This window comes from Lontra canadensis, unplaced genomic scaffold, assembly GCF_010015895.1.
Source record: "Lontra canadensis isolate GAN:19392208 unplaced genomic scaffold, GSC_riverotter_1.0 scaffold23, whole genome shotgun sequence".
Taxonomy (NCBI): domain Eukaryota; kingdom Metazoa; phylum Chordata; class Mammalia; order Carnivora; family Mustelidae; genus Lontra; species Lontra canadensis.
Window position 1 is genome coordinate 12,245,617 of NW_022631017.1, and position 24,263 is coordinate 12,269,879.

Here is a 24,263-nt window from a genome sequence, read left to right on the forward strand (position 1 = left end):
TACAATCCATGAACTCTTACTTTGTATCTGTAAGAGCTGTTCTGGATCACTCTTCCTGGTTTTACCTCAAGTAGGAAATGTTCATGTAACCCTTTCCTTGGGTTTGCCTTAGGCCACTATGTATCCACTTTTTATCCTATGGCATCCTTGCTGGCACAAAAAGATGAGGTAAGCAGAATCTGGAGGCATTGTGCAAAGCTGCAGGTGGCAAATACTGAATGCTTTGGGAGGTGGAGGCCAGGAAACTTGGAAAGACCTGTTGAACTCCCAAGGACTGTGGTGTAGTGATTGAGTCAACTACATCTGGTGCCAAATTTAAGGGGGCACCCATTTCTCAGTAATTGGGTAAATAATGGTTTAATGCAGTCCTTAAAAAATAAAAATTAATGTAGACAAAACCCATAATAAGTAAAATATCCACATATTAGATTGGACAGTGCTTTTGATCCAGGTGACAATATCCATGTCACTATGATTTGAAATTCTAACTTAGTATCCTTCTCCAATATTTTTTTAAGAAGATTTACTTTCTTATTTGAGAGAGAGCATGTTGGGGAGGGTCAGAGGGAGAGGGAGAATCTGAAGCAGACTCCCTGCTGAGGGGAGAGCTCATATGGGGCTCCATCTTACCATTCTGAGATCAAAACCCAAGATAAACCAGGAAGCTGACACTCCTCTGACTGTGCCACCAGACACCCCTCCAATATTCTTGATCTTCCTTCAGAAAATGATATCCCACTTCCTACTGTACTGAATGGCTATATCACAAAGACTGGAAGTGACTCATACTAGTGAGGACATGGAGAAATAGGAATCCTTTCCAGTGGTGCTGATGTAAGATAGAGTCCTTGAGAGGAGTTTGGCATTTCAACTTGGAGGTCTCTACCGAAAAGAAATGAAAAAAAAAAAAAAAACATGTCCCTTCAATGACTTGTTCGTGAATGTTCTTAGTGGTATCATTCAGAATAGCCAAAAGCAGAAGTTATGTGTTTTGGTACAAGGACAACAAAATACATGGAAGGAGTCGTGCTTGAGCCTGGCACATATTGACTATATAGCTGGAAACGGCTAGCTCTTATATGAGTAATATGTTTATGGGGTGTCTGGGTGGACCAGGGCCCTTTATATCCTTGTATAAAGCTACAGCTTGGGAAAAAAATGAGGTGTGTTTCTTAGGAAAGATAAACAGAGCGAAGGTCAGTGGAAGTCAAGGCACACGAGGCAGCCAGCAACCGCAAGATGGACTGAAACACATAGCCATATGAAGCGGGCCTGCAGAATCTGATGGATGGCCGCACCCACACCCCCACACCCCTGCAGGCCTGCACTGACTGCCCTGCTTCCTCTCAGCCAGCCTTACTACCAGAAACCCAGGGGATACATGAGAAGGCAAAGCTCCAGGAGCAGCGATCAGCAGTTGGAAAACATAACTCAAAAATATCCTCCTCCCAATAGCTAGAAATACCACAGGGGCCTGCTTAGGGTAAACTCTGGAGGAAATAAGCGAAGCATGGATAAGGCCCCAGTCTCTGTACCAAATGACAGGAAAGAAAATACAAATTAATGCTGAGGGTACAAATATCTCTGAATGGGAAGACTCAATTAGTGTTAATGCCAGTTTTTAAATGACTTTTTAGGAATAAAGCAGTACTCAGCAACATTTCTTTTTTTTATTTTTTAATTTTATTCTACTTTTTCTGTGTTCCAAGATTCATCGTTTATACACCACACCCAGTGCTACATGGAATACGTGCCCTCCTTAATACCCACCACCAGGCTCACACGTCCCCCCATCTTCCTCCCCTCCAAATCCTAGGTTTGTTTCTCAGAGTCCACAGGCTCTCATGTGTCGTCTCTCCCTCCAATTTCCCACAATTCACTTTTCCTTCCCTTCTCCTAATGCCCTCTGTGTTATTCCTATACAACTTGTCATGATGTTTATTAACTTATTTAAGAAATTATGGCATGGTTATGGGAAAAGTACATCATCAGAAAAATAAGTTGGCTCACGTGCATGAAACTGGGACGAGGTCATGTCTCTGAATTTATTAAAATGCCTACTTAAAATGGTGGCTCTTTGATCAACGGTCTTGGGTCAATTTGTTATGTGTGAGAAAAATATCGTTTTCTTACAACATAAGAGAAAGAAAGATAGGATTTATGAATGCATGAAAATACTTGTGATGGCAACACTCAAAGTCAGACACAAAACCTAAAAGCCATAAAATGAAAGGTTGACTCACTACATAAAAGTTAAAACCTTACATATGAAGAAAGGCCGTAAGTAACTTTTTTTATAAATGACAAGACTTCTATTATAAGATGTAAATTGATCACATATTATGACCTCTTTTTGGCCCAAGACCTTTGGAATTTCTGGACATAAAATTAAAACTCTTCCCTAATTATATGCCAAAACCAAGAGGAAACCCTCTATCGAACAGACACTGGGGGATCCCCGCCAATGGACAACAGGCCACAGATGGCATTTGGTGGAGAGTTGGAATATTCATAGTTATTCATCACACAGGTTTTCCAGTAATGATTCAGTGACAGTCAAAGATGAACATGGACAATTCAATATGTTTCCTTCTGACAGTGCTTTCTTAAAGATCTGTGCTTTTCTTCACATTCTAGTCTTCATTCATGTCCCAGGTGAACTCCAGGGGAAAATCTTTCATCTCCCTTTGGAAAATCTTGTCAAACCTTTCATTCTGCTCAACAGTCAGGTGATTTTTCCAGTCTCCGATGGTACCTGGGAGGGAAAACAAGGCAACTGCATCAGGGAAGATTCTGCGGAAGAGGTAGCTTGATACCTTAGTGGTGATGGGAGAAGCATTGCTGGCACTCTCCTTTTTCTCCCCATAAGGGTCCTCACTTACTCCTGCACACGGCCACGCCCTGTCACTCTCTCACCTCCTGGCCAGGGGACAACCTCATCCTGGCAGTTCTGGTGTAATTGAAGATCATTAGCCCAACTTCTCAGCTGGCAGCCAGCTGGAAAAGAAGAAAACCCTGGCAACTTGTTTACTATTGCGTTCCAGGCTAGCTTGGGCTCTGGTAGTTTTCTGAACTCCTTTAAAACGTCCATAGAATCACATATCGATGAGCTAACATTTATTGATGAGGACACGGATGCTCAGAGAGACTTGGAAAATGCCACCTGTAGTCCTACACTTTGGATCAGCTCACCTGTAGTTACTCCTTTACCCACTTTAGGTTCACAACAGTCTTACTTTAAACTTCTAGACACGGAGGGCTGATGACACACAGAAGATGACAGAAGCAGAGGCAAGAAAAGAGACACTGATCTTCAAACACACTGCACTGTAAACAATAACAGAAACAAATGGAAACTCTAAGGAAACTGGAGACACAAACCACAACAGTGCAGGATGCTCACGCTGGTGCAAATGAAGTCCCGCCCCGTTGCACCTCACCGAAGAGAAGAGTGCATGTGAGCGCACAATAAACATAAGGGGTCGCAAGTCACTTCCACAGGTGGTTTGACTCCTCCTAGTTTCCCTCTTAGCCATTCCAGTCTGTCATTTTCAGGTGTGTGAAAGATGGAGGAACACAGAACATTTTCTCTTTTCAAAGAGAAACAAGTCGCAGGTGCAAGGACAGGGCTGTTGCGAAGGGCCTTAGCATCGACAACAGGGTAGAGTGTGTGGGGCATAACGGGAAGGCAAGTCCCCACCTCAGGTGGGCTCCCAGGTACCAGTGGTCATATTTTCGAGTTGAATAAGAAAAGACATAGGAAGAGATTAAGTGAAGGAAATCCTAATTTAGAGAAATCAAAGCGAATATTTCTTGCTACTTGACATAGAGGCATAGAACCCTATGACTGACCATAAAGTTTATGTTTCTCATTCTGTATTATATATTTTCCATGTTTTAAAATCATAAAATATCATTAGAGTGATGGTATAAAATAAAAAAAATTTAACTTGTTCCAATGTATGAGTTATATAAAGAGTTACTCATTTAAAATCCCAGTCACCAGAAGTATCAGATATTTCCTATACCTTTCTATGATGTAAAAATTTGGTTTCCTAGAGGACACATGACAGTCCTGCCCAGGAACAAAAGTGCAGTGAATGTGTGTTCTTAAGTCATCCCTGGAGGAGCTTGAGGGTAAAGCGCAGAGAAGGAAGAGCAGCCAGTGAGGGCCACAGACCTGTCATTAACTCTCCAACAGGAGCTGAGCGCACGCTAATGATGGGAAGCAATCTAACACTAAATGAACAACCAATTGTGGAGACATTGTGCTAGGAATCGGCAGATTGTCAGGGGGCCATGAAGAAGACCTTGTGACTATAAGTTACTCACTAGATTCATTCAGAGAACAAATAACAGAGTCTCCTTGTAGAACACCAGAAGAAATCATAGGAAATCATCTTTCTAGCCAAATGAACAGGCCCACGAGGGCCTATGATGTTAGGAAAGTCCACCAACAAGCTTAAAAGCTACAATCTGGCCCATTGCTATCTCAGGGCAACATGGCTGCTCACTGTTCACCCTCACCTTTGCGAAGGAAATGACCTTTTACATTCGGCCCATATCCAGTGGCCATTATATTGTCATAATTTGCCAGTGGGTCATACTTCATGTTCTCAAATGTGGCCTGTCTCACAACCGCATCCATATCCTCTTCACTCAATCCTTTCCCCAGAAACTTGCAGATTTTTGACACAGAACCTCTGAGATCCTGAAATAAATCAGAGTATGGTAAATTATGCACATTATAAGAAAGAAGACTTCAACAAAAGCCACAGCTAAGTATTGTTATGGGAGTGAAAAATGTAGGTGCTTATGCTGGCTAGAAAAATGGAGTTGGACCATGAAGTGACTTGCTTATGCCTTCTTGGTAAATTCATCTTTCACTGTGCACTGTTCTAGAGCGTATTTGGGTTCATTTGGGAACACTCATGTTCATTTTATCTGCGTTAACTCAGCAAGTATTGCGGAAGCAGATACCTATGTCAGACACTGCCCATGCAAAGGAGCAGGGGCACAGAGGCACAACGGGGAATCGGAGCTGGGAAGTCAGTACGCAGACCTGTGGGTAGAGAGTAGCTGTGTAACAGAATTGAGAGGAAGTCTCAACAGCGATGACAAACTTGTCCTGAGAATTCAAGCAAAGAGAGGTGTTTTCTAGATAGTCACATTGAAGGGGTGGAGTCCAGACAAAAGAAAGAATATACGCAGTGTTGCGGTTGCATGGAAGGTATGAGATACCAGGTTACAGGACTATCAGAATTTGAGTTTCCCTGGTGTAGCTTTACAGGTGCTTGGCCCAGATGAGAAAATGGGGAGAAGAGGCTGGAGGCAATGGAGAGGCCATAGTGTGAAGAATGTTACAAGGCCAATCATGGTCGGAGTCTCTCTTTGGTAGGTGTTACAGATTCAACAAGCGAGTCCAAGCAGGGTTTCATGAGCTTGGGGCAGGGTAACAGAAACCAGGGACAAATACTCAGCAGGTGGCAGCCCTTATTCTTGCCTGGCTTGCAGCTCTTTCTCCTCTTTCCTGCTTAGAGATCTTTGATGGTGTTCGGGCAGCAGTGTGCAGCCCCTGTCCCGTAATGATCCTGATTGATCCAAGATCCTCATGCACACCCATTGCTCTCTACAAGACATTCATCTAGGGTGGTCACAATGCCCCAATTTTGGTATTGAAACAGAAAGATGAAGTCAAACAGAAGCTTAAAAGAGTGATTTTCCTCCCAGTGATGAGATGGTAGCAAAGCAAGGCAAGGAAGTCATTCTTGTCCCACTTCCCTCTCTTTCTGCCATACATGCTGTCATCTGGGGACATGACTTTGGAGCTACAACAACCATCCTGCTACTATGAGAGGAGACATCATTGCCACACTAGATATGATAGGAAAGAAGGACAGAAAATGCCTGGGACATTCACGACATGCTGAAGATGCCACAAACAATATCAGGCTAGCCTGCCTCCGGGATTCAGACAATCAGTAATAGAACTTCTTCTGTTTTAATGCGTTCATCATTGACTACTGGGAGCTGCATTCCTTCTAATCATACACAGACATTCCACTTAATTTTTCATGCAGTGCTTAACCATACACAGATAAGATTAAAGTTTCCCATGGGATGCATTCCACAATGATGAATATAACATCTAGAAAGTTACCAGAATCAAAAGCAGAAAATTGATTTCATAATCCATCAACAGGTGACCAAAAATCTGGCTCACGAGAGTCAAACACGTGTATGGCCTCATAGGTTAAGAGACAATGCCTCACATCCAAGTACTAACCAGGCCCGACCCTGCTTAGCTTCTGAGATCAGATGAGATCGGGCACGTTCAGGGTGGTATGGGGGTTAAGGGGGTAGGAGAAGAATAAATGAAACAAGATGGGATTGGGAGGGAGACAAACCATAAGTGACTCGTAGTCTCACAAAACAAACTGAGGGTTGCTGGGGGGAAGGGGGTAGGAAGAGGGGGGTGGGGTTATGGACAATGGGGAGGGTATGTGCTGGGGTGAGTGCTGTGAAGTGTGTAAACCTGGCGATTCACAGACCTGTACCCCTGCCGATAAAAATATATGTTTTTAAAAAATAAAAATAAAAAATAAATTTTAAAAAAAGAGACAATGCCTCCTACACAGTCAGTTTTTGAAAAGAAAGTTCCAGTTAATTAATTGTAAATGACAACCTAGTAATCAAGGTCCAGGTTGATAGAAGAAAGAGGTCTCCTGTACACCTAATCCGGGATCTCAAATTTGATATTGTTTTTGGGTGTTCTACCCACTAACGATCAATTCATTCGTTCAGGGTGCCTTTCAGCTGCCATGAAGTCTCTGATGTCATGTTTCTCACCTTCTTCGTCTCCTCGTAGGTCATGAACTGAATGTTGAAGAGGCTTCTGTGCTCATACCAACCTTTGATGTGGTCAAACCAAAGACTTCCCATCACTGTGGGAAAAACAGATACATATTTAGGTAATTATGTTGAACAGGTTGAGAAGAAGCTACAGTTATGGGAGGTGCAGGAATCTTATAACATAGAAGGAAAAGGAAGTCTGTTTGCAGATACCTGATTTCCTCTGGCACCTGGTTATGGGAGAGCTATCAACTTTCCCATGGGAAACAATTACATGAACTCAAGGAACAATCAGTCTCTTAAAAATGCATTTCATATAGACAGAAAATCATCTACCCATAGGAAGAGAAAAACCGAACCCAGAGAACAGAGAAAGGAATCCTCTCCTCTTTGCTTCTCACCCTGTCCCTAAAGACACACAGAGCTATTTCCCTGCTGCATGCAACATGAAGGCTCCCCGATGGGTTACTTGAGCTCTGCACAGAGACTAATGTTAGTTAAGTCTCCTGTTCCAGATCATCATCCCTACGTCTGTAGGTGTTTCTCTTGCTCAAGCAGGCACACTGGCACCTCAGAAAAGAATGCAGGGGGCACCTGGCTACCTCCCAGGTTAGAGTATGCAATGCTTGATCATGGGGTTGTGAGTTCAAGCCCCACATTGGGCTTAGAGGACACTTAAAAATTTAAAAAATTTAAAAATATTAAAAAGAGAAAGGAATGTGGAACAGAACTTTGTCAAGTAGAGCTCCCCATGCAATAGGCTGTGCACAGCCCAATCTTGTGATCTAAATTGAGATGCTTCTCTCTGAGCTAGACTGGAAAACTGTAAGCTCATGAATCCCTTTTGCCATGGTTAGATGTAAATTTAAATATTTTCTGGTGATATAACTGTAACCTGATGGTCTCCTGAGAGGGAGCAGGAGTAAGCAAAATTTGTAACAATGCCTGGTCATAGTCATCCAAGACAACCCTACCAACTGCCTTGATACATTGATTACTGACCCCTGTTCAACTTAAGTTCATCATCTTCTCCCTGCCAAATTCACTAAGCTTAAAAGTTTACCACAGGATGCCAAACATGTTGCTTATGCTATAAATTATAGTTACCTCTTCCTTCGAGAAATCGTTTCATGAATTCCTCAAAGGTACCTGTAAATTGTGACGTCACATTCTTTGCAAAGGGAAAATATGAGCACATAACGTCCTTAGGGTTTCTGTATACATAAATAATCTGGAAAGAAAGGAGGTATTCATTATTTCTGAGGCTTTCATTCTCTCATATTTTTACCCTACAACCTTCCAATCGGATGAAGCCTATAGTCTTCACTTTACATTTCCCTAATCATGTCGTGTATATACTCAGCCCTCTTTGTATTTTGGGTTTCCCCTTCTCAGCCATGCCTCTCTCTTTACGACTGGCCTAGTGACTCTCAATTACTCCTCAAGACACACCTCCCATGGTACCTCTTCTCAACTCACCCTGACAGAGAGCAACAATAGTCTCTTGTCCCTATAGCAACAAGCTAATACATGCCACAATGACCCATAGCCATAAAATTGTATATCAATAGGAAAAACGTACTAAGATATTTTCAAATCATCTTGGAAAATTCATAGTGTGTTTTTTCATCCTTCAGCATATGGCTTACATAGTTCTTATTTATATATCTTTGTAGTGTAAACTGCAGGTACTTTTCATGCAGTACTTACTTCAGTATTTTTTGTATTGGAGGAATATAGGATTCGTTTTAAAAGTTGTTTGCTTTAAACAATCCAAAGGCACACTTTCATAAAACACCTAAGCAACCCATTGACATTAGAATATAAAATATCATCAATCTCTGTCCAACCCACATTTAAGTGGCTTATTCGCTGTGTGTACAGAATATTCAGGGGCCCTGGATGAAACCCAAGGCTTGTATTTTCACTGTGCAATGGCATGTATATATTGTGTGCCTCCTTCGGGAAGCATCTAGGAAAGCTTTCATTCACCTACTGCTCCCTGCACATTGCCCGGAGCCAACCTTAAGCTAGGCGATGGGAAGATGGATGTAAGCACTGAGTGGTCCCATTGTACTGGAAATAGAGCTCTTCTTGCATGGGGATTACCTGATATCAACAAAGTGATTGATAATATCAAACAACTGTCAGCAGTGGTTGATATCTCCATAAAGAAAGAAAAGATCCTCCTAAAGATGAAGGAAGAAGTTCTTTTCATTCCCTTTCTGTGACTCTTCCTGTCTCCTACTTTGGCCTTGAAAATGGCTTCTTGTCATTAATCTATATGTTTAGAGAAGTAAAATGTGACCTAGACCCAATGGTACAACTGAGTCACTTGTGCCACCTGTCCTGATACTAACTCTCTTAGGTAGATAATGACACATTTTTTAATACAGGGAATGTTGGGAATGTAATGATTTGAAGATAAAATCAAAATACCATCAGGATGTACACATACCACCTTTCTTCTTAAGGAGCGAAGGCAATGAGTGGAGGTTTCTAACGTGGAGGTCATTGACTGGGAATGGTTTTTTGAGAGTCATTTACTGCGATAGTTGGAGAAGATTGATATTGAGGTTTTTGAAGACAGAAGACAATAGCAAGCAGTTATTTTAGAAAGGGGAGAGGGGAGCAAAACATTTAAAATGTAAATTTGAGAATTGAGGCCATAAAAGTAAAATGAAGATACAACTTTTAAGTGTACTGGTTTTTTCCTAGCATGCTACCAGATTCATGAACACAGGCACAAATATACAAGTACTGGGTTTCACCAGAATTAGGGGTTGGCAGCTGATCATAATAGAGTTGGCTAGAGCAAGGGAATTGAGACAAAAGTGATTTGAATGTCAAATATGGAGCTATTGGTGGATGCGGAGAAGTGGAAGAGATGGATGAGAGAATGTGGAGAGGGAGTGGAGAGGTGGAGAGGGAGGGACTGGAGATCTGAATGTGGTGACTGGTCACTCCAGGGACAACTGAAAGGAGTGGGAGGCAAAGGAGGCAGCTCTCTGAGAACAAAGTGCTTCAAGTCAGGATTCAAGTTAGGACAATTACTGGTGATGCCTTTGTTCATTCACTCAACTCTACTACCCTCTGGACACTATTCCATGTGCTGCAAACTCCATCTCTCTCATGTTTACACTCTGGCCAGAAATGGACAATAAATAACAGGTACACAGATGGCAAATGGTGTCATGAATAAAGGCAGGTTTATACCACCTTATAAACTCCGGAGGTTGGTGAAGGAAAAGGTCACTGGAGGTGGTGTCAATACTATGAGGTTTGGCAGGGGTAGAGGTATGGGAGACCAGTGCAGAGCCTGAGGAGGTCAACATGAAGGAGGCAATCCTGCAGTTGCATGACCCCGAGAATGACTGCCTCTTTCCGTTGACCCCGCTGGTACAATTTGGCTCAGCCTTCTCTGGTGCTGAGAAAACACCATTCACTTCAAGTTAGAAATAATCCCGTGAGCAGCAGGAGTAGAGGGAGAGTGGAAAGTCATGAGTCAAGAGCTGAAATTATCAGTGGATGGAGGCGACTGATCCAGGGAGACGGAGAGACAATACTTTAGCAGAGATGAATGATTGCCTCTGAGGTTCCCTTGGAATTCCAAGGAACAAGGTACATTTGAAGAGAAAGTAGGCAAAAGAGGTAAAGTGTGAAAAAGAATGAGGGAGGGCACGCAGAGCAAACAGAAGAAATTGCTAGCATTTTATACATCCTTGCTAATACAGCTGATTCAAAAATGAAAGGATATATATTATATATGATATTATAACACCCTGTATAAAGTAAATTAAATGAACACATATATACTCTTTCATTTTCTAATGACTGCATTACTTGTATAATCAGAAAACAAAGGGTGCAAGATACAAATCTGATACTATGAGATAAGAAAACAGATGGCTATTGAAAATTGAAGTAAAGGGGTGCCTGAGCGGCTTAGTTGGTTTAGTGTCTGCCTTCAGCCCAGGTCATGATCCCAGGGTCCTGAGATCAAGCCCTGCATGGGAGTGGGGGTGAGAGGAGGGGTCCTTTACAGCAGGAAGCCTGTTTCTCCCTCAACCTGCCCTGCTTGTTCCCTCTCTCTCTCAAATAAATAAAGTCTTTAAAACAAAAAAGAAAACTAAAGTGTGTAAAATGCTACATTTGCCAACAGCTGGATGAGTGCACAGTGTTGATGTCCTGAAATGAAATGAAATAGTGAAAAAGAGCAGTTAGCTCTCAGCAGTCAGAGTCCATTTCCTACTTTGGCTTTTTTGTTCTTCAGCCCACTGGGAACCAAGTAGTGTGGGAGATGGGTAGAGAAGAGACGAGGCGATGGTCTTTCCTCAAAATCCATTTCTGGAGTTTTGTACTCAAAGAAGGGGACTCGGTCCATGGTTCTCAGTTTTCCAGTGCCTTTGCGATGTTCCTCAGAATAAATCAGACTTAATAATTGCTGAAACCAGATGGTTCCTGTAAAGAAATAATTTTGTTTTCAATGATGATCCAAAATGGAGGTAGATGTATCATGAATCAGAGTTTGTTACTATAATAAGTACAATGTAATTTTATCTGAATGGAATTGTTAACATATGTAAAGTGCAGTGTGGGAGAAAGAAAGCAAATGTGGCCTTTCTATTCCTGTTTCAGGAGATGCTCCATTTGAAACTCCGTGGGCATTTGTCCCACAGATTTATTCCTTGACTCTTCCATGTTTTCTTCTGCTTCACATATGGGACTTTCAAATGATCTTCTATGCCTGCCTCTCTACTTCCTTCCCCAACCCCACTCCTAGAACATGAGCCAAAAGAAGCCAAGGAAAAGGAAATCCATGGAAGGAGGCACTTCCCAGCTGTCGCCCTTCCCGCCATTTGCTTCTGCTCCTGTGATCTCCACTTTGGGAAACAATGTTCATTATAAATCCTTAAAGGAGGCTCCTGGACACCTACATGGAGGTGGGAAGGGAAAGATGATGCAGAATGTTGGACCTTTCGCTTTAAGTGGGATGTGACAATTCTTACTATGACTATGTCACCTAATTTCACTTAGAGTGGACATTTGTCACAAAGTATGTGGGTGTAATTGCCTGGTTATTTTCCTTACAGTTCATGTGCATGCTTCATATATGGGGCTTTAAGGTTGAAAACACACTTCATACAGGTAATCCTTCTGACATATCCAGGCAATGCCTTAAAAGACTTACCACAGCAAAAAGTCACAGGTCCCAGAAAGACTCAAATCAGCTTCTGAAATGAGAAAACCCACTGGCCCCTTGTCAATTCCCATCCCAGCCTTGCTTCCTAAGACCATCCCATCACCCATGCTAAGTAGCAGCACCCAGTGAGCAAGATCACGTTTGGGCATACATTCCCTGCGACAGGTGCAGCTGGTGTGCCCCTTATCTGGTCCACCCAGGACCTAATTTTAGGTGTTGTAGTCCTCCAGTGTTGCCCAGGGAAGACCAAGGACACAGAGGCCTTTGTGTTACCACAGCTGGAGCTCAAACTGAATGAAAACTCTTTGTTACAAAGCTCTGGAAGTCTTTCTGGCATCCTTTCAGCTTTCCCAGATAACAGACACTGCTTCTGCAGGAGGGATCACAGCTTGAGGGTAGCTGAGAAGTTATGTAGAATGCCACAGTTCTATAGAGACTCAATGAGAGAATGCAAAATCTCTGCACAGATTCAAAAATTCAGATGTGTTCAGCTTCTTCTCCCACTCCACTTTTCCTTTTGTTTTTTTAAGATTTTATTTCTTTATTCTTTATTTGAGAGAGGGAGAATGACAGAGAGGGATAACAATAGGGGAAAAGGGTAGAGAGAGAAGCAGAGTTTCCACTGAGCAGAAACCCTGAGGCGAAACTCAATTCCAGGATCCTGGGATCATGATCTGAGCCTAAGGCAGAAGTTAACTGAGGCACCCAGGTGTCCATGCCGCTTTCATTCATATTGAGTCCTTCTGTCTCTCTTTCTTTCCTTCTTCCTTTCTTTCTCTTTCTTCCTTTCTTTTCCTTCCTTCCTTCCTTTGTCCCTTTCTCCTCCCTTCATTCCTTTCTTTTTTTTCCCACCTATTTCATGGTCAGGTGTTAGCATGATGATGTACTAAGCTTTTCCCTTCAGTTCTTCATATAGTAACATCACCGATTCTCAGTAGGCCCTCCCTGATCTGTTATTCCTTCCTTTATCTCATCTCCTGCTTTCATCGAACCCCTAACCCACCACAGACAAGCAGGCTTTGGGGCTTTGGGGCTTAAAATGCATACTTTACTGGAATGTGTTCTTATGAAATAGGTATTATTGTATGTGTTTGTATTTTCTTTTCGATTTTTTATAACTTATTTATTTTACAGACAGAGATTACAAGCAGAGAGAGAGAGGGAAGCAGAATCCCTGCTGAGCAGAGAGCCCGATATGGGGCTCGATCCCAGGACCCTGAGATCATGATCTGAGCTGAAGGCAGAGGCTTAACCCACTGAGCCTCCCAGGAGCCCTGTGTTTGTATTTTCAATCCATGGGCATCATATGTTTCTGTTTACCACTGTACACTGTAGTTTAACATTTATTTATATGCTACGTCTGATCCATTGTGTCTATCAGATGCTGTTTCAGGGTGTGCATTCCCACACTGTCCTGTCTGCTCTCCCCCAACGGACACCCCCCCACCAAACAATCTGCAGTGTACACTCTCACTCCTGCTCCCTAGGCACCCGCATGAGATTTTCTTGGAGGCAAATAGGCAAGACAGGAATTGTCTCCTATGTCTGGACTGCGGTCGTGCAGGGAGTACCAGATGGCTCTTTGGGGAATCTGCTTCAATCTACTCTCTCAGGGGAATATGTTAATGCATGCAGATTTCTATGCACTCCCTGTCAGCATTCAGAGTTATCCACCCCTCCAGTGTTGTTCAGTCCAGGAGATGTAAATGAACATATCATTGTTTCCCAGTTTGGGGAAGTTGTTGGTATTGGTGGAGGGTGATTTTTTTCTGCACATTTCCCGCTCGTTTCTTTGGCTCTTTTTATAAAGTCAGATTGCTGTGTCCTACTTCTTGATTTATAGTCCTACTACATTGTAGATCATTTTAAATTGTCAACATTGCAAATATTTCCTCTCTTCCTGTCCCCTATGATACGAACATCACTAAGATAATAAGCTTCTGCACGGTGAAGGAAAAAATCAATAAAACTAAAAGGCAATCTTCAGGATCACCTGGGTGGCTCAGTGGGTTAAGCCTCTGCCTTCTGCTCAGGTCGTGATCCCAGGGTCCTGGGATAGAGCCCTGCATTGGTCTCTCTGCTCAGCGGGGAGCCTGCTTCCCCCTCTCTCTCTGCCTGCTTCTCTGCCTACTGCTGATCTCTGTCTTTCAAATGAATGAATAAAATCTTTTAAAAAATTTTTTAAAAAGGCAATCATCAGAATGGGAGGAGATACATGCAAATGACATATCTCATAAAGGGTTAGTATCTGAAGTCTTTAAAGAACTTTTCTAACTCAACATTCAAAAAACAAATAATCCAGTTAAGAAATGGGCAAAAGAAATGAATAGACTTTTTTTCCAAAGAAGACATACAGATGTCTGACAGACACATGAAAGATGCTCAACATCACTCATCATCAGGGATACGAACCAAAAGTGCAATGAGATAAAATGACACACCTGTCAGATGGCTGAAATTACAGCCCAGGACACAACACATATTGGGAGGATGACATAAAGGAGAACCCTCTTGCAATGTTGGTGGGAATGTAAACTGGTGTAGCCAGTTGGAGAACAGTATGGAGGTTCCTCAAAAAATTAAAAATAGAACTATCCTATAACTCTGGAATTGCACTATCAGGTATTTACCCAAACGTACAAAAATCCTGAAATAAAGGGATAAATGCACCCCCCATGTTTGTAGCAGCATTATCAACAAGAGCCAAATGATGGAAAGAGCCCAAACATCCATTGACTGATAAGCAGATAAAGAAGATGAATGATGGAATATTATTCAATCATCAAAAAGGATGAAACCTTGCCATTGCTATGCTGTGGATGGAGCTATAGTATATTATGCTAAACAAGACACGTCAGTCAGGGAAAGACAATATGATTTCGCTCGTATTGTGGAATTTTAGAAACAAAACAGATTAACAGGGTCGGGAGAAGAGAGAGAGGGAAACCATACAATAGTCTCTTACTAGAGAAAACAACTACAGGGAACAGAGTTGAATGACAAGAATGATGAGATGGAGGAGGTCCACAATAAACTGGGACACCAACAGGGAAATGACCCATTTACAGAAGGAGGTCACAGCCATTGAGACCAAGCTTGAACAGAAATGTAGTGACCACCACAATCTGCTACGAGATGCAGGACATCACGTGGGCACTGTGTAAGGACACTATGGATGGCATTAGTCAGGGAGAGTGTAGGTCCCAGAGGGAAGATTTAGTGAGTAGTTCCCAGTGAACTTCCAGTAACTCTGTGTGAGAAGCCCTCATTGAGCTTGACTACGGTGACCTGTGTGAAGATCTGAGGATGCCCAGGCTGAGGAGATCAAACAGGAGGTGAGTACACTGCGGCAGAAGCTGAGTGAGCAGCGAGTATACTCCAGCATATAGCTGCCCCTGACATGAAAGCTGTGGAAAATCTAGGAAGTATCTGAGATAAGTTTTAGAAGACCTCAGATGAGTTGGAGGGAGCCCAAATGCAAGCCAGGAAAGCCAAGCAGGCATTTGAACAGATCAAGAAGGAGCACCTTGACTGCTTCAATGTTTGCTTTGAATGTGTGGCCACCAAAATTAATGAGATCTACAAGCCTTATCTGACAACAGAGTACTCAGACATTTCTGAGCCCTGAGAACCCTGAGGAGTCCTACTGGGATGGCACCAACTACAACTATGTGGCTCCTGGAAAACTCTTATGGTCTATGGACAATTTGTCAGTGCTTGAGAGAACAGTGGCTGCTCTAGCCTTGTTCCTGGCCATCCACAATAACAAGCCAGCCCCCTTCATTATCCAGGATGAGAATGATGCTGCCCTGGATGACACCAACATTGGCAAGATGGTCAATTACATCAAAGAATAATCAACTTGCCACATCCAGGCCATTGTCTTCTCCTACAAGCAGGAGTTTGACACCAAGGCTGAGAGCCTCTTTGCAGTCTACCTTGAGCAAAGAAACTGTGTCAACAGCAAAATCCTGACCTTCCACCTCACCAAGTACCCAGATGCTCCCCCCAACCCGAATGAACAGTAGCAATAATTCTGCCCTATCTCTGTCCCTATGCTACACCTCTCCCAACCTCTGGATATTTAGCCCAAACCTTCCCCTACCTCTTGTCCCTAACTGGTATAATTATGGGATTCAGGCACAGCTGTCAATTACCAAGTGGAACAGAGGTGATACTAGGTCTGGAGCAAAAATTCCTCAGGTACAAGGAGCACCCAGGCCTTTGGAAGAAGGTGCTAAACTGAACTGAGCTGAACAGGGCCATCTGTCCATTAACCCTATCCCTTCTCCCAAGCCTCCCCCCATCATCACCCATAATCATGGGTTCCTTGAGCCCCTTGCATCTTCCTTGTATATGTGTATGTATATGTGTATATATGTGTCTTCGTGTGTATATATGAATGTGTTTGCCAAATAATAAAGATATTGGAGACCCATCCTTAGAAAAGCCTAGGCTGAATCTGATCTCAAGAGAGCTCTGTATGACAGCACCCCAGGGCTGGGCAGAGGTATTTAGGGACTCAACGGAATCAGTCAGGTGAAACTGCCCTCATTCACTCATTGGTGTTTTCATTCATTTGTTATCCATCAGGCATATCCTGAGCATTCTTTATTTGTCAGGCTCTTTTCTTGAAACACAGAGCTGAATCAGATATAATCTCTACCCTCCTACTGAGGAGATGCAGTGGGTTCCTGATTTCTCATGGTCAGCGGAATCATATTTGTACATACTTTGAATGACAGAAGGGGATGATCACCTCCAGGCTTCCTGAGCTGAAGCTTGATGAATTGGTAGGATTTGGTTGGGCACTAGGAGCAGAGCCTGGGCTCTAAGGACAGACAGCTATGGGTTCTAGTCTTCTTTTTAAGTCACTTACCTGTTTGTTGTTGGGCACATCTTTTGACATTTCCGTGCCTCCGTTTCCTTGTCTGTAAAAATGGAGCTAACAATATGACCTACCCCATATGATTTAATGATGTCAAGCTCCTTGCTGGGGGCCTTATCCGTGCTTGGTGCCCAGTATGCACTGACCCATCAGAAGACAAGCCTTCTCATACCTAGACCCCCGAGAGCTCTGATCCCAGTTGTTGGGGACAGAAGGAGCCTCCAAATCTGGGACATGCTAAATGCCTTGGTTATTGAGAAAGTTCCACGGCCCCACTGGGATTTACCTGGTAACTGAAGGGCCTAACGAAGCCTCTAGCTTTAGTCATGTATAGTATCCAGGTGCCTGGGCTCCAACCTGGATTGTGAGGAAGTAGAGGAGAGGTAGACTGGGCCACATCCTGGCCGAGTGTGTGTGACGGTCCTTCTGAGAACTAGGTGTGTCAGCTGCAGGGACCATGCAGAGGAAGCACAGCCTGCTGCCATGAGGTCAGCATTTGCTCATTCACGTACACTGTCAGATCGTCACCTTGTCCTGATTGTCTACTGCATTATGTTTTGTAAATGTTCAACCAGATCTAATTACTCAAGTGTCCCATGAATCCATTCTCTAAAGACATAGATTTATAAAAGATCTAGCCCCTTTCGACTACCATTGGCTGTCTCTCTCAAATTGCTGTTATGTATGTTAGACTTTTTTAGGCTTTGATATATATGAGTTCATTGAAACTATTATGGTGTATTTCATACAAATGGTATCTTGAGTTGTTCTGAAATTGCTTTTTTCACTTAACCTTGTTTTTGAGATCTATGTGTGTTGTTTTTGCTAAATGTAGCTTCAACTCATCCTTTGCAATGCCTAATAGAGTGTCATCATATGGATCTTTCAGACCTTTCCCATTTCTTTTGTGATATCTAGTTAAGACAGTTTTCCACTTTTGCTATTACAAAACACGACACAGGAACATTGTGTGTGTGTGTGTGTGTTTGTGTGTGTGTGTGTGCGTGCACACGTGTGTATGTATGTTTACCAAGGGTTGCTTCCTTGAAGTTCAATGCAGAGTCATAGGCTATTTAAATTTTTGTTTTAAATAGATACTTCTTGTGTAAACCTGGCGATTCACAGACCTGTACCCCAGGGGATAAAAATACATTATATGTTTATAAAAAATTAAAAAAAAATTATAGATAGATACTTCTAAATTGCCCTCCTGTATTATTATTTTTCTTGAGGTTATCTTAAGTGTAACATTGTTATCTCCTTTAGTTTCATTCTAAATAGTGACATCTGTAAAACTATGGATTTGATGTGCTAATTATATATTTTTCTAATACATATTAAATGGCATAACTCAAAAAAGTTTTCTGTACAGCAAAGAAAACTATCCACAAAAAGAAAAAGCAGCCTATGAAGAGAGAAAAATATTTACAAATCATTTTAGATAAGGGGTTAACATCAAAATATATCAAGAACTCATAGGACATAACAGCAAATATAACAAAAACAAAACATGAGCAAAGGCTGTGAAGAGACGTGCATGTATATATACACTCACAAAGATGAACATACGCATTATACATATGTCTATATGTTTCAGTCTGATCTGAGTGCGATAGCAAAAGTAGACCCAAATAGTTGGGGATTATTACACATTATGGAATTAGTATATGTTAATTTTCCTCCTTCTCATGCACTTGGTTATTAGATACAATTTCAACTCTCTGTCCAAAGTAGGTGCCTAAATGGTAAATATTTCTACATCCTTTCCAAGCCCATTTTATCACCTTAGTGTTTGATAGGGTGTCTTCAACATAGTTACTTCAGTATTCTCTCCATTTCCTTGTCCACATCAAAAATAACTTCTAGGGACACCTGGGTGGCTCAGTTGGTTTAGCATCTGCCTCAGGTCAGGTCATGATCCCAGGGTCCTGCTTCTTCCTCTGCCTGCCACTCCCCCTGCTTGTGTGCTCTCTTGCTGTCTCTCTCTGACAAATAAATAAATAAATCTTAAAAAAAATAACTTCTACCTACATTATAAAAGACCTGCTTCATAAGATATTAAATTCAGTTGACACTATAATATCCAATTGATTATGTGTATATGTCTGTATAGAATACTACTAAAAATCAGAGTTCCCACATTATAAAAGTATCATGTAATTCCTTAGATTAACTATTAGAATAGAGAACTTACCAGATTTGGGATATGTGACTATGAAGACATCATTTTCTCTGATTTCAAAATTATCTAAATTCTCTATAAAGCCAATATCAAGTGGTAATCGATTAAAATAATATCCTTTAAATTTGAATAAGAATTTGTCCATGTCTTCCATACTTCAGTCACCTGCAAAAGAGAGACAAAACGATTGGAAAGAAATTAGTAAAATTTTATGTTTTCTTCCCTTCTGTCTCTCAGCTGCTGACCATATGCTGTGAAAAGAAATTGATATCTTGTTTTCTTCACTGTCACTGAAAGCTGGCTGGCTCTGAAAGTTACTGTCCTGGGTTCTGAGTGTGAGTTTGGTCTAATGCCAAGAGCCAGCTGTTCACGGGCTAGAGGTTAGTTTTATGGGTATGTGCTCCATTTTTATAGCTACAGAGAAAATGGTTTAAAAATAATTTTTGTAGTTGCAAAAAAAGATACTTTAATCAGAAAGCATACCTATATATGTATATATACAAACACACATACAAATGAACATACAAGTTGGACTTGAACAGGCTTTAGACACACTTGTCCCCCAGCCACCCCTTCATCACCTGGGATTTACCCCCTACCCCGTAACTGAAGTACAATGTGTTAGGTTCCAGCAGGTTTCTTGAAGCTTTTCTTTATATATTTTCTGGGTGGGATTTATGTATTCATGTTCTCTTTGGTAACTTTAAATTTTGTTTTCTTTCTTAACGTGCCCCTTGTTTAGAATGACTGGGGTATAGCAAGCATGAGTTAACAGACATGACTATCTTCCAGTTTGCATTTGAGCAATTCATCTGTCCATTATGACAAAATGAACAAAGGCACAAAGTAAAAGTCTGAGAGAAAACACTCAAATAATGGTTGACACACAGAAAGTGCAAAAACAGCCTCATGAATCATCTTTTATGTGTACTTTTTGCCATTCATTATTACCTCTCATTAACCATATGGAAGATAATCTTGAAGGCTATGAATCCTGAGGTTATAGTGGACTTGGGGTTTCTTCAGATGACTTTTTTCTGTTTCACAAAGTAGTTGGACATAGGAACAGCTGAGAAAATCAGAGCTTCAGAATCCCACAATTTGAAAGCAATTCCAGGATGCCCCAGAAAGGGTCATTATAAGACAAGGGGAAATAAGAAATCTTTCAAATATATTGTGACAGTCACACTGTTAATAAAAAACAGAGAACTGAAGACTCTCTTTACAAAGGAGATTTGGGAAAGCTGCAAAGTAGTTGGAATCATCAACATGAATTGGTAGCCAGGGAAGAAAGGTGGACCAGACAGGGAAGGGTAGAGGAAGAGAGAGGAGATAAGTTACTCTGCCACTAGAGTTATTTAAGGCTCCTCATCTTTGCCGTCCTTGGTGTTCAAAGAAACAACCTCATTTACAGCTCCATACCCATTGGGCTCTAATGTTAACTTCCATTATCAAGGAGCACTGACTCCCTAACAGAAGCTAATTCCATATTTTGGGATCAAAACAATAACAATTAGGTTTAACATGTTGACTTTTTCATGAACAAAACATAATTCTACTACCTTATATTCTACTTATATTACATCCTAGTATAATTACTACATTCATGGTGAATTAAATATTTCTTTTAGTGTATGTTCTTAAATGTCTAAATAAATATTTAGAATCAGAAAATGTCTCAGTTCATTGGAAATCAAAGCACAAGAAGGACAGTGTAGTCTTGCTTCCTGCAGAGGAGCTGATACCTTACACATTTTTAGCCTAGTGTTTAGAAAAACACCAAACACCTAAAACTGCATAACTAGTAAGTACAGACAAGAGAAAGGAAACAGAGAGTATGCTATCCCCAAAATTATCAATCTGGCACGTGGATGATGTTTTAGTTGAAAGCAATTAAGACCCAGCAGATTCACAACAGCTTTCTACTCTCTCTGCCTAAAAGGATTTAGATAGAGAGCTACATCAGGTATAGAGCTCCTACCACATGTAACTTTTTCTATTAGAAAGACTCTTTTGGTGGCATGGTACACATCTCTACCACATATGAGCTCTCCTCATCTTCCTGTGAATTGTCTTCCTCCTCCTTGACTTCTGAAGCATTTCACCCCCTTCTCCTTACCTTAGGATGATTTATAAGACTAAAATTTCAGACTGCCTTTGACTCATCATGACTTTGTGGGTCTCCCACACACATGTAGTTATATTTCTGTTCTGTGAATTTATCTGACTTATGTCAATTTGATTATTAGACCATCCAGAGAACCTAGAAGGGAGAAGGGAAAAGTGGTTCATCCCCAAGGTAGAATGAAGCCACTTACCTTAGAGTTCTTTGAAATGAAGTATGAACTTCTGATATGAAGGCAAGTGAGAAGAACAATTGTGTGCTGATGAAGAAGAAAGACACAGGTAAAAACTATGTTTGCACAGAGATTTAATACTTCACCAGTTAGAGTTCCCAGAATCAATAAATCACTAAAAAGGAGGGGTTGGCTGATGTTATCCATTAGATCGTCCAAAGGTCTAGTGAATAGCACTGAGGCATTTACAATAAGTATTTGAAAATAAATGCTTCAAGCAACTCAGCGATGCTGGCTAGGGTTCAAAGTCTGTGGTTTTGAATTATAGCAAAAAATGTGCATGTATGCTTGCTGTCCCACTCATGATACTGTAATGGCCAGAGACCAGTAGTACAATGGATAAGGTTGCTTCTTCTTCAATAGCAGGAGTATCGGTGTCTTTGATTCTTTGTGTTGTGTCTTATGGAACAGAATGGAGAAAAAGTGTAGTGTGAAGAATTGAGAAGTTGAGGAGAGAAATCCATGTCTGCCAGAAGAAAATACATGTATTTTGAGGGATTAGACACTCTCCCAAATTCCACAATATGTTGGACACAAATGTAATGTCATTTAACCCCCAAACACCACTTGCCTGAATTAAACCCCTTGATGGTCTTACAGTTGGCGAGGTCTTCATACCACTATACCACAGAGCAGGAGATAGGTCCTGGGTTGGCTCTTCAGGGACTGTTTTGTGTCCTCTTTCTCAGGGGTTCCACACTCTGTCTAGTTTGTCCTCCAAATAGAATGGTCATAAAGTCTAGACATTCATAGGTTTATTCGAATTCCCTTTCTATGTACTTGGACTATTGACCCTAGATGCTGCTTCTCTTTTATTGTTATCTCTTCCTGAATAATAAACATCTCTTCACATCCACACAGATAAATCACCACTCGCTGGCATTTCTTGACGATGGCATGCATACTATCAGATTTGGAAATTGACTCAAGCCTTCCTAATGCATGTTTTCTTGCCCCTCTTCTGTAAATCCTCCACCAGGAAAAGGTAGCTTGTGTCTCTCACTTAGAATGACTCTCAGGAACTTTAGAGTTCCTCTTTGGTTTCATCTTTCCTATTGTCTCCATTCATTAAATAAAGTTTGATCTAAGGAAGGCTTTAATCCCTTTTATTGGAGAAATTTTACTGCCCAGAAAATAAATGTTTAATGTGACAGAAATCTGACCTGGCAGTTATTCAGAAAACCTTCTCCTCACAGTGTTCTCTAGATTAAAATGTAACACATTCCATGAAGCAAAAGTTGTCATTCCTAGAAAGCAATCATTGAGAGTCCCCAAAATAAGTAACTTCAGGGAAGTAAACTGAAACTTCTGGTTATGCAACTTCTCATTATTTGCCAAATTATGAGGGTGAGAAATGGAAAATTACCTGCTTAAGGGGTTTACGTACAACCTCTGACCCAGAATTGGCTGACTGCTAAGCTATATTGGCCTTGTCTTAAATATAACCCAAGAATTAAGAAAAGAAATCTAAGCAGTAACATCAGAGTGTGCACATGCTGGGGATAGACTGCATAGAATTAGTTCTCATAAGTCACTATACGATAAAATTAAAAATAGAATAAAGTAGAAAAGCATCAACCATTTCCAGGATCAGTTCAGAATCCTAAAGTGCCCAGTTTTCACAAAAAAGTACCATATGCTGAAAAACAGGAAAGGAGGACATACATGCAGGAAAAAAGAACAATTAAAAACTGTGTGTTGGGCTTAAAGTAAAGCATGAAATCATCCCTAATACCTGGCTTGCTAAAAGGTAACAGGGAGGTCACTAAGGACAGGGAGGGTTTCTGGGAAGGGCATAGGCCTTTGGAATGCAGAGACCACTGTGACCATTGTGCCCTGGGAATGCTGAAGGCAGTTGCCTTTCCCAAAGCTTTCTTAGCCCAAACAGCCACCCTGTGATCTGAGAGATGAATGCATTTTCCCCTAGGCTATGTGTAGCAAACTCATAGAATATGCAGATTAGCATATCGTATTTTTCCCATAAACAGACCCTCCTACTTCCAGTAAGACCCCTTGTCACACATCATGGGTTTGAAAACCAGTGTTAAAGATTTATGATTTCAAAAAACCACCTTCTAGTTTCATTGATACATTCTACTGTATCTCTAGCTTCTATCCCATTGATCTCTGCTCTAGTCCTGATTATTTCCCTTCTTGTGTGTGGAGTTGGTTTAATTTGTTATTGATTCTCCAGTTCTTTAAGGTGTAGAGACAGCTGGTGTATTCTGGATTTTTCAGTTTTTTTGAGAGAGGCTTGGATGGCTATGTATTTTCCCCTTAGGACCACCTTTGGTGTATCCCATAGGTTTTGGACCCAAGTGTCTTCATTCTCATTGGTTTCCATGAATTGTTTAAGTTCTTCTTTGATCTCTTGGTTGATCCAAGCATTCTTAGGCAAGGTGGTCTTTAGCTTCCAGGTGTTTGAGTTCCTTCCAAACTTTTCCTTGTGATTGAGCTCCAGTTTCAAAGCATTGTGATCTGAGAATATGCAGGGAATAATCTCAGTCCTTTGGTATGGTTGAGCCCTGATCTGTGACCCAGTATGTGGTCTATTCTGGAGAAGGTTCCATGTGCACTTGAAAAGAATGAGTATTCTTTTTTTTTATCATGCTTATTATTTTCATCATTATTATTATTATTATTTTTTAAGAATGAGTATTCTGTTGTTTTAGGGTGGAATGTTCTGTATATATCTATGAGGTCCATCTGGTCCAATGTGTCATTCAATGCTCTTGTTTCTTTATTGATTTTCTGCTTGGATGATCTGTCTATTACTGAGAG

General features: G+C 41.3%; 1 protein-coding gene across 1 annotated transcript; it reads right to left on the reverse strand.

The window, feature by feature from the left end:
- Nucleotides 1-2,603: 2,603 nt before the first annotated feature.
- On the reverse strand, nt 2,604-21,525 carry LOC116870600 (amine sulfotransferase-like). The gene is made up of 7 exons (XM_032862548.1): nt 21,444-21,525; nt 19,138-19,290; nt 11,105-11,313; nt 7,960-8,083; nt 6,850-6,944; nt 4,528-4,711; nt 2,604-2,755 (listed from the first exon to the last, which is right to left on the reverse strand). Exons 2-7 carry the CDS (start codon nt 19,277-19,279, stop codon nt 2,634-2,636), a joined length of 876 nt encoding a protein of 291 aa, XP_032718439.1. The 5' UTR covers nt 19,280-19,290; nt 21,444-21,525; the 3' UTR covers nt 2,604-2,633.
- Between the last annotated feature and the right edge of the window lie 2,738 nt (nt 21,526-24,263).